The 11405-nt window shown below is 46.2% G+C and overlaps 1 protein-coding gene across 1 annotated transcript; it reads left to right on the top strand.

Moving 5' to 3' along the window:
- The first annotated feature begins 72 nt into the window (after positions 1–72).
- On the top strand, positions 73–4164 carry LOC131834664 (spermatogenesis-associated protein 31D1-like). The gene is made up of 4 exons (XM_059179340.1): positions 73–77; positions 541–575; positions 1126–1186; positions 1455–4164. Exons 1-4 carry the CDS (start codon positions 73–75, stop codon positions 4162–4164), a joined length of 2811 nt encoding a protein of 936 aa, XP_059035323.1.
- Positions 4165–11405: the final 7241 nt, after the last annotated feature.

Raw genomic sequence — 11405 nt, 5'->3', positions numbered from 1 at the left:
TTTGGTGGCAGGTTTTGGGTAAAATCCCAAACACAGGGAATCTATAGTCCTGGATTGGGTTACTTTGAGAGTATGGGGTCTGTGTAAAAAAACAGTTTCCCAGCACTTGATCATGAGGCCCTTCCCCAGGTCAAGCGTCACTCGATTAAGCTTTCCTTCATGCTGGGCTGAGGAGGAGAATAGTCCTGAGCCTCTGAGAAGAGAGTGGGGTCTGAGCTATGACTTAGGATACAGGGTCCCGCCTAAGGGAGCACAAACATGACTGTCAGCCTTCATTTTCTATGTCCTCCTTGAACAAAGGAATTCTGACTGAGAATACCAAGTGTGGACCTCCCAGACAAAGTCCTCAGACTTGTTCAAAGTAGCAAATACTGGAAATATTTTATCACCTCAAAAACTGAAAAAAGCAAGGAACACAACGTTCTGTTAATGAAAGTCACAGCCTCCTTGGATAAAGAATGTCTCCATTTCTGAGAGGAGAGTAAGACGTGGAGTCCAGCCTCCCTCATTCTTTTTATTTTTGTTCTAGCGCCAGGGCAGAGCCAAGAGGAGAAGGAAAGGTGGGACTCTGGAAGGTAAGGTTCTGCCTATTCCACCTGAGCTCTCCAAGACTGATCCTTGCTGTCCTCTCCGTGAGGGCCCAGTCCATGAGCTCTGGGGATGTGAGCCTCTAGGTACATTTCCCTCTCAGAAAGGAGAGGCTCATGGAAATGCAGCCAGAGTGCAATACCCTTCTCAGATTCCCTGCTCTGACCACTACTGAGCATGAGGCAGTGATGGATCTGGACAATGAGTGCTGCCCAATAGGTGGCCGTGTGACGTGTCAAGAGTCAGAACTTCTGTCTCCTGACTTTGTGAAAGCTCTGTGACATCACAGATACTCGAAGTCTTCCCTCAGGTAACCACAGGCCCCTGGTCTGATCATCATATGGGATAATTGCATGAAAATAGTTTATACGTGAAGCAAGATACTAACCAGCTTCACATCCCTGGCCATTTGCCCTCACCTATGGATTATCAGGGCCTCCAGAGTCCCAAGAGCCCAAGGCCGTCCCATAGGAGGACTCCTGTAGTATTGCCTATGTTTCTACTTTCACTACATAACCCATTCTCCTGGTTTCCCAGGTGACAGATGGCACCGAAGAGAAGCGGAAGACACCCGGAAGCTGATCTCTGTTTTAAGAAGGTGACCAGTCTCTCCCCTGCTATCCTGATGCCTCTTAGAGCACATTTTATGCAATTGCAGGATTCCCTGCAGTCTGTCATAGCCATGGGAGGGGGTTGCCATAGGAACAGAGAGTGGGGTGAAGGCTACTGAGTACTCTGGGAAGTCATAATGGTGGGGCACTGTGAAGGGACAGCAGGCTTCAGGTGGCCCCTCCCTCTTCAGGCCTGCATGTCCTCCTCCCTTGGTTCTGGTCCAGGCTGCATCTTTGTACCTCTGTCTCCTGCAGCCCCCTCGGCCGGCATCATGATACCATCCACTTTCGTCAACTGTTATGTCCAGACCCCTCTTGTGAGGTGTGTAATAGCGCAACGGCTGAGATCAATCAGCTGGTGTTCCTGCAGGCGCTGGAAGATTCGACTCCCTTGACTTCCACAGCTCCTGTGACTACTTCATCGTTCACTCGCTCCCCTGACTTCTCAGCAGTCCCTCCAGGAGACCTAATATCAGCTCCTCTTCCTAAGCCTTCCCCACCACCTGCTTCCATCTTCTCACCTAACCCAGTGATCCCTGTGGCAGACTTTTTTGCACCCTCGCCACCGGGTGATCCTTTGCCACCAAAGCCTTTTCCTCCCTTGGATTCCAAATTCCCAAGGGATCATTTCCCACCCCAGCCCCTTGCCTTTCCTTCTGTCCAACCACATCACGCCCATACAGTGGGCCGTAGTGTCCAGACAGAGACCGTGTCTCTAAGTACCACCTTCTCTCTGGACCCTACCCTTTCCCAAGATGTCAGCCCCTTACCGGAGTTGTCTCAGAGGGTGAATCCCACTGAGACCTTTGCTCGTCATCCCACACCACCAACCCGGTCTGCTTCACCAGCGCCAGACTGCAATTTAACTGTGCCTCAATCCAAACCGATTTCCATCTCAAGGAAGCCTGTTCCACAGAGCTCACCCCCAGATAGCTCTGGTGGGTTGTCTCCTTATGTCTCCAAAATCGTAGGCATTGACCCCTCCAACTTGTCAATTTTAGACCTCCCTTGGTGGCAAACTCATGCCAAAGGCTTCTTCCCTTCAACCCTGGCTCCACGTGATTTCCGTCAAGAAGTCCTGGCCCTCCATTCTTCAGAGGCTTCTTCCAGGGGAGACCCTGGAGCCAAACTTGTAGAGCCTGGTGACCTCTCACTTCTCAGTCCTGATGCCCTGGCACTTCTAGAGAAACAAAGGCAAAAGAGGAGTGACTTCCTCCTGTGGAAGCAATCAAAGGGATCTTTTGCAAAACAAACAATTGTTGATACCCATGATTTGGCATCGTCCCTTCCTTTCTGGAGCACCAGAAACACATCAAAGGAGCTGCATATGCATCAGCAGCGCCCATATCCTACAACCTGGCAAGAGGGCCATTTACAGCAAACCCCCATCCAGCTCTTCTGGGGTCTCCAAACTCCACCTAGCGAGTCCTTCTTCCCTGCTGCCGATGCCTCAGATCGCATCTGGAATGCCTCCCCAGAGCAGGAATCCCCAGTAGTTCCCCATCCACTTCCTCCATCCTTGCCTGAGAACCCGCCTCAACTCCTGCCTCAAACCCCGCCCTTACCTAGCCCTCCTGTCCAGCCCCAGGCCCACCTTCAATCCCCAATCCCAATCCTGCCATCTGGTCCTCTACCTGACATCAAGATCTGTGGAGTGTGTCTTCACAGACCTCGGAACGAACCGGAGAATCTCACTCCAACAGAAATGCAACATCTGGAGTGGAACGTGTTGCAGAAGGTACAGAAACGTGTGTGGGGTTTACCCACTCTCGTCCAACGATCCCAGGAGGACTACTGTCCTTCAGCTCCTAACCCTTCTCTCAGCCACAAGGCCACCAAGGCCCAAGTGGTCATCTCTATCCCCCCTGGACAGTTTCCTCTGAATGAAGAGCTTCGGAGAAAACTTGAGAGTCACCTTCGAAAGAGGCTCATCCAACACCGGTGGGGCATTCCCCGCAGGATTTATGAGTCTCTCGCGCTGATGAGCCGTCCCAGTACACTTTCTCAGCTACCTGAGTCGCAGCGCTTTCGTGGACGCTCATGGATCCCTAAGAGTCCGAGCAAATTGAATGACACTGAAAGCGTCAGTGACGAGGACTCAGAAAAGCTTCATCTAGAGGACGGTGAACTGGACAAGGACAATGACAACCTGAAGAGGGGTCAGGAACACAGCCCAGAGAATGGCCCAAAAGAGGATCTGTTGAGTGACCTAGAGAGCTCTTCAGATAAGGACATGGGCCATGATTCTGACAGTAAACTTACTAGTCCATCAGAGAACAGCTCCACGGTGTCTGTGGAGACTGTAGGTCAGACAAAACTGGAAAATGTCCTGAAAATACATTTGCACAAAAAATCTGAGGAAGTCAGTGAGGGTCATCTCCCTGAGACTGTGCATCATTCATGGAATACAATACAGCAGACATCACTTCCTTCTCAGAAATCCCAGGCTGAAATTACACAAAGACGTTTGCCACCATCAGAGTTTGAGGTGAATACCTGCCAGGAGCTTCCCTTTGTGGAACCTCGTGTACAACAGATGCTGGAATCCCATCTTAAAAGGTTTCGTTGGAGGATGCTATGGGGCCTTCCCTCCAGGGTCCTTGAATCCATAGAGATCTTTAAGTCAAGAAAGGCCACATCTCCCTGTAGCCCTTCCTGCTCCACCAAACTGATTCCTGCAGCAAATTCTAAACCTGGGGGCGTCAGCCCCCTTAGAGGAAGCTTGAGATCTCTCCATGCAGACAAAGCAGGAACGGCAAATTCAGCCTCCATTCTGGATCATCCTCGCCCTGCGGCCTCAACTGTGGGCAAGGAAGAGCGGAGAATTCCGAGGCAATTATCCTCCAATATCCATCTGCTTGTAGAGGATGTTCCAAAAATGAAGCATGAGAGACAGACTCTTAAACCTGTCAAACATGTCACCATAGCCAACAGGTGGCCCCCAAAGCCGCCGGCAAGACAATGAGCCAAAGTATAAGGATGCAAACACCAACAGTAGCAGAGGAGGGCAACAAGGCATGAAGATGAAGACTCCTGAACGATATTCAGGACCAAGGAATTTCATACACTTCAGTCACAACCTAGCATCTTGACAACCAACAAGCCAGTTAGCTCCCAAATTATAAAGGGGAATGAGCATCAGCTGACATCCCACCATGCATACCAGTTCCACAAGATCCTAAATCATTGAATCTCAAAGAACCGCTCTTGCATGAGTTAAAGCTTATGCTGGAGGACAGGGAGCATAGCCAGGCCCAAGCCCAATACACTGGCCTGCCCCCTGCCTCAGATCATTGGACTTATAAGGCCTCACTGACACATGCCCCGAGGGTCTCCCTCAGGGACAAGAGAGGTTCCCAGGTGTTGTGTGTCCCTCCAGAGGATACAGGAATTCCTATGGAACAACAGCAGGAGCCCTGGGTCTCTAAGCATGTCATAAGAAAGTTCCAGAATAAGAATCCCCCACCGGCCACAGAGAGCATGAGGCCTCCGGGATCCAAGGCCCAAGAGCATGGTGAAGGGGATGCAGGACTGGGAACATCCCAACCGAGAACAGACAGGTTCCCTACTAAAGCCGAGGCACTGAAGAAGAGGTTCCCTACTCAGGACTCGGTATTGAAGGTAAAGCTGGGAAGCAGCCTTCCCAGATCCTATCACAGAAGGGTCAACTGCCTCCTGAAAGCCTTTCACAGAAGGGTCAGCCTCCTCCTGAAATCACTATCGGTTAAAAAATTTTTTTTTTTTTTTTTTGCAATGGCTTACTCCTGGGGTAAAATGCAAAGGGCAAGAAAATTCCCAGGAGAAGCCCAGGCCCCTATCATCTGTGGAAAGCAGAGGCCTACTTCATGGTAGAGCTGCCTTTACCGGGATGCCCAAAGCTCAGGAAATCATGACAGCTTTTGGGAAGTTCCAAAAGGAGAGAATGGGGCATCTGGCATGCAATAGGCAGCACCTGCCCTCAGAAGCCCATTCCCTCTCCAACCCAAGTTTGGGAAAACCCAGAAGAAAGTACAAGTGCAGGTCCAGACACAGCCTGTCCCAGGGTTTCCTTTCAACTACAGGGTTCCTGCCTGTAAGGAGACAAATACCAGGTCCTGCCAGCAAGAAGCTGTCTCTGCTGGCCAAGGCCTTCCTGGAAGTAACAGACAGCTCAGAAACAAGGACAGACAGCCCCAGTACGTTGTGGCATTTAAGGACCAGATACCACATCAGAAGTATCCGCTCTTCCATGCCCGTCATGGATCCTGCGCCCCACCCAAAGGCCACCTACGGGCATCAGGCTGCCCAGTGACCTCCGGCCACTCTCACGACTCCTGAAGGCACTGTGTGCAGAGATGTGTCTCTACTAGTTAGACGTAAAACTTCTCCAGAATTTCCGATGAGAGGGTATTGGGGGGCATTTCTTACCCCCAAATAATCCCTTGTGAGGAATAAATATTTCTCTAATAAAGTAATGTCTGTTCTGTGTACTCTCTTGGGAGCATGGGTTTTGGGTAAATCAGCTCAGCTGTCACTGCTTGCTTCCTTCGGCTTCTAAAAGGTGACCAATCTCCAGGACCTCTTGGAAAATATGTAACATATGCCCCCCAAAGCCCATTCCCTCTCTGATGAAGTTTGAGGAGATGGGCTCTCTCTCCTGTCCCATGGCTTAGCCTTACTGAAAATGTATAGTAGCTCACACCTCTCTCATTGAATGTTTTACACCCTTTTCAGCAAGTCTTCTCTCTCTGAGGAGGATCAAAGACTGGTATAGTTTTCAGAAAATAATGAATAAGCCACTGTTTCTTCACTGTTATTGTGTTACAGTAGCTTAATCATCATTTAGAAGTCAGTGATCAGAGGATCCCTCAGGTGGATGAACTCTGAATAAGAGTGTTTTTTGGCGGTGGGGTTTGTTCGGCTTGATCTTGGTCTGGTTGGGGTAGCATCAAAGAATACCCTAGGTGATGCTGAAGAATCCATCCTGGTTCCAACCGAAGTGCTTCCCTCCCTGGGTGTTTCATCACGCTGCTGGACTGATGTTTTTTTGCAGAACAATAGCATCATTTAACTGTTAGTAGTAAAAATTTTGAGAAAGCAGGTACCACCTTCCAGAGTAAGACACCTTTGAAGAAATGAAAAGGTGAAAGAGGGAACTTGCTGGTAGAACAAAATTTTATGCCTAATCACCCCTTCTCAGAACCTGTCCCACTCCAGGCTCTAACATCAATGCGGACAGACCAGCCAGTAACCCAGCCTGCCGGGTCCTACATCATCTCATTTTAGATGATTTAGATTTATGGCCCATCCGGTGCACTTCGTGCCACCCTGTAGAGCTTATGACCAGGAGTGCTTCTGCAATCAGAAATACTATAGTCTGACATTCTGTCCTTTTGCCTCATGCCCCTGTCCTTCTAGCTTATATGTCCCTGTGCATTTTGCTACTCCACATCATCCACTTTCCACTTCTTGCCTCTCCAGCAAGGCCTTCTTCTTCCTTCCCTCACTCTCCAAGGAAGAACTGATGGCTTGTTGGGAAACCAACATATGAAAAGCACCAGTGCAGCTTAGGAAATAGAGTCCATGGCACTGGAACAGCGTTATCTCATGACATGTGGTAGCTGCAGTTGTGGTGAGCACAGCACCGCATAGAGCGCTACACCTGACACTAATGTGATCTTGCATCAGCCCCTCTTCAATTCAAAAAACAAAACAAAACAAAACAGGCTCCAGTACAGGTGGATGACCCCATCTAATCCCGTTCAGTCCTTCCTGCCTGGCAAAATCTTGTCTCTCTGCCTCTTTTAGAAATGCCTTTCTGTATGTAAAAGATTATTGTTGCATTAAATCTCCCATGTCAAAACTGAGTCTACTCACACCTGAGTCTACTGATGCCACATGAAATTCAGCCCCAGCACTACCTGGAAATCATTCATTCACTCCACCAATACTTATCCAAGACTTACTAGCTTGAACAAAATAAATGGAGTTAGGTCACTATTTCCTTAGTACATTCTCTCCTCAGTGTACTCAGATGTAATTTATCTTATATTAAACGTTATCTGACAGAGAGCAGGAGCACAATCAGAGGGAGTGGCAGAGGGAGAGGGAGAAGCAGGCTCCCTGCTTGGGGAGCCTCAATCCCAGGACACCAGGGTCATCACCTGAACTGAAGACAAATTCTTAACGGACTGAGACACCCAGGTGGCCCTCAGATCTATTTCAGATTTCCTTTACTTCCCTCAAACATAGACCATCTTCGCTTGCTCAGCAGATGTGCTGGACCAGAGCTCACAGAGGACCAAGAAAGCAGTGACCGAGGCTCTCACAAAACAAAACAAAACAAACCCAAATCCCGCCCCCAAAATCTCCCCATTGTTATTTTTCCTCTTCCTTCCTGTTATAGGGAAAGAGGTTTCCTTCCCAATCTCAAAGGAAGTATACTTTCTGAAATGTCTTTATTGAGACAGAGTTAACTTCTAGTCTTGATGGACTGATCCACCCTTGCCAGGTCTCCTTCTGACCCCTCCTCCCTGTCCTTAGGAGGCACCCAACCTCTTTTTTTTTATGGTTTGACTACATCTTTTTTTATTTAAAGTTTTTACTACAGAAACATGTCCAAGAGCACATATAACAACATAACGTCCCACATATCCGCCACCCAACTTGCACGATTATCATTGGGCGGGTGTGATACACTGGGATTAAAGTCCAAAAGCCCCTTTGACACATCTTGCCATCCATCTCTGAGACATATGCTCTGTGTCCACGTCAAAGCTCTCACATTTCTTTGATATTTATCATCTGTGCTGCACACTTATTCACAACAGGTGTATGCAGCATTGGTGTCGAAAAGGCATTGGGCTTTAGAGGCTGTTGGCCATCAATTCTGTTCTGCCTTCGTTTTTGGTTTTTTTTTTTTTTTTTTTTTTGGCTGTACTTTTTTTTTTAATTTTTAATTTTTTATAAACATATATTTTTATCCCCAGGGGTACAGGTCTGTGAATCACCAGGTTTACACACTTCAGAGCACTCACCAAAGCACATACCCTCCCCAATGCCTCTATTGAAAATCAAGGAATTATACACATTAAATGGGTAGATTGTATGGTATGTGACCTGTATTTCAATAAAGCTGTTAAAACAAGTAAAGGGTTTAAAAACAAGTGCTTAAGGATGACAAGAAGGGGAGCATAAAGAACAAAAGCTGTCAATACATTTTTGGAAGATGTGTTGGAGGAGTGGAAATCTGACTAGCAGAGCAAAGGAAGTGCCGGCAAGTCAATGGCACGGCAAAACCCAGGAGAAGAGCAACCTGGTGGCACCAGAGAAAAATGATATTAGGGGTTCTGTGTTCGTAAACATGTAGAATTTTTGTTCTTTGTTGTTTGCTTATATTGCATATAATTTCTAATTTCTTTTAATGGGGGCACTCTTTGCCCATTTTGTAAAACCTTGTTGAAATGTTACCATGTTTCCAGTGTGCAGAGAGGATCCCAGGTTTCCTGCATAGGACAGAACCTGAGACAGCTGTTTTAAAGTTGGCATTGCACACATCTGGGCTCGGAGTATGGTGGAGGCACTAGCTTCTGGAATCAAAGTCATTAATATCAAAGGTTGGGTTAAATTCATTTTTAAAATGTATTTGAAAATAAAGTTGTGGAAATGTTGGTATAGATGGTAAAGCCATATACCCTTTATCCAGATGTACCTGTTATGATTTTGACATGTTTACAATCTCTCTCGCCCTCCCTCCTTCCCCTTGTTTCTATATAGGAAGACATATATATGCCTACGAAAACTGTGCATACATTCTTGAGTATTTGAGAATATATTTCATTCATCCCGCACTTTCTCCATGAATATTTCATTGTGTATTTCTTAGGAAAAAGAACATTCTCTGACACCACAGTTATCTCCTTCGGTAACTGTCATATGGACATAAAATTTTTAACTAATTTCCCACTCACATTCCATTTTGATCAATTTATTAAGTAATGTCCTGCATGTGTGTGTGTGTGTGTGTAAATCTCTTTACAGGATTGAGTCTTGGATGAAATACTCCATCCTGTTGCTGTGTATCTTTAGTTTCCTTTAATCTGGATCAATTTCTCAGCCTCTTTTAGAACAAGGCCAGGTTTGAAAATAAATTCATTGTGCCATATTTATTACTCCTTCTCACCTGGAAATTTTGGGGGTGGAACTTACCTCGCTCAGACTTTAAAGGATGTTTTTATAGTTGTGAGTCCTAGGGGCATTAGGGACAGTTAAGACCACATTTTCTATTTAAAAACAATTCCAGAAACTCAAAGATATGTGGAAGCATTTTTCTTAACAGACATACATACATCATGCACTCAAGGGAGGGTATGTGAAGTGGGGTGGTCTCAAAGTGTACCTTCCTTAGGAAGAGATAGTGGTGAAGCTTTAGAAGCAGGATAAAGGAGGGAAAATAGGAACTGTCATTACAGGCAAACCCTCTTCAAATGGCAGGGAAAGGATTGGGTGTCTAGGGCCAAGACAGACTCATCAGCAAGGGAATGTAGGCGAGTCAAGTAAGGAAATGATACAGGGCTTGATTTCAACAGTTCATAATCTAGGGCACCTGGGTGGCTCAGTGGGTTAAGCCGCTGCCTTCGGCTCAGGTCATGATCTCAGGGTCCTGGGATCGAGTCCCGCATCGGACTCTCTGCTCAGCAGGGAGCCTGCTTCCCACTCTCTCTCTCTGCCTGCCTCTCTGTCTACTGTGATCTCTCTCTGTCAAATAAATAAATAAAATCTTTAAAAAAAAAAACAGTTAATAATCTAAATAATGAAGCTGTAAGAGTGCCAACTATTAAATGACTACGTAGCATGGGGAGAAGAAATAAATACATATAGCCATCAAAAAATGACATTATCGTTTAAAATTGGTAGAGATGACAATAAGGTATTTTGGTGAAAAGGTAGAAGGCATGTGGGAAAAATACTTTTCTTGGAAGAAATAAACATAATTGTCATTCAAAAACAAACAAAAAAAAAACTTGCCACCATGGTATAGACAATGTGGATACTCTCAGCCATGCAGCTGCTCTAATTTTAAAACTAAGATGGCTTTTTAGGATATCACTTATTATTTAAAATAGAGGTGTTGAGAAACTTGGGGATTTCATCATCACTGCTCTACGGGTTACAGCTGAGTGAGGCACTTACCCTCTCCGAGCTTCAGTTTTGTTCTTTCATAATAGAGACCCAGGAATACCTGAGCTGCTTACATCACAGGGTGATTGTGAGGTGCCTCCCAGTAAACTTCTTGAAAAAGTAGCAAATCATTTACACTTACTATTAGTGTAGGAGGAGAAGTGCTGGGAAGCTCCCCTACTGAACTTCAGTAGAGGTAATATTTGCTGAAATTAAAGTTATACCTTTCAGGTCTTGTTTCCTTAAGTTTTGAAAGCACGTCTACTGGGTTCTGAGAAAAGTTCTAACTCAAGGCACATAAATGTACATAAGGATATCTGACCCACATATGCCCTTTTAAAAGAGAAAAGCCGTTCTTCGACTATCTTCTCAGAGAGTCAATAATTTCTACCAGATAATCACAGAGATTAGACACGCAGAGTGGCCTTTCTAAGGAGCACGGTGTGTGTGAGCATTTGTGACCCATTGTACCTGTTACTTTGTTCCTGTGTTCCAGAGATTACCTGCCAATTCACAAATGTGGCAGGATACCTGTCCTGTATCCTGTGTAACCCTCACCCTGCTGTTCCCTAGAACAGCTCCATGAGCTCCTTAAGAACAGAGACCAGGACTTAACAGGTGTTTGTGTCTCTGGCTTTCAATGTAACCATTTATAAAATGAAAATATGGCTGAAAATGCATGTCAGGTTGAGAAAGACGTGGTGCCTCTTGGCAGGTCTGATCTTCCAGGCAGGTGACCTGTTCGTGCAGAACTGAAAGGAGACTCTGCTGGGCCAGGCGGAAGGCTGTCCTACCCTTTCACAGATGACCAAGTTCATAATGCTAGGCCAGGGGTGTCTAATAAAGGGCATCCCAGTTTAAGAACGACATGAGAAGTTAGGAGGCAGTTCAGAGGAGAGCTGTCCTGAAGATAAAAGTGTTTAGAAAAGATGGAGCAAGTGTGGAGGGAAATACCAGGATTATTTGAATCTGACAAAAAGGAACCTTGAAAAACTCTCACAGGGAGTTGATTTTCAAGCATATATGTGGGGATGATAATATAGGGTG

This window comes from Mustela lutreola, chromosome 6, assembly GCF_030435805.1.
Source record: "Mustela lutreola isolate mMusLut2 chromosome 6, mMusLut2.pri, whole genome shotgun sequence".
NCBI lineage: Eukaryota > Metazoa > Chordata > Mammalia > Carnivora > Mustelidae > Mustela > Mustela lutreola.
Note: the sequence above shows the minus strand (reverse complement) of the source record. Positions and strands in the feature narration are given on the sequence as shown.

Coding starts and splice junctions, on each gene's coding strand:
- LOC131834664 (XM_059179340.1), top strand. Junction 576..1,125: donor GAAAGGTGGGACTCTGGAAG/GTAAGGTTCTGC, acceptor CTGGTTTCCCAG/GTGACAGATGGCACCGAAGA. Junction 1,187..1,454: donor CTGATCTCTGTTTTAAGAAG/GTGACCAGTCTC, acceptor TGTCTCCTGCAG/CCCCCTCGGCCGGCATCATG.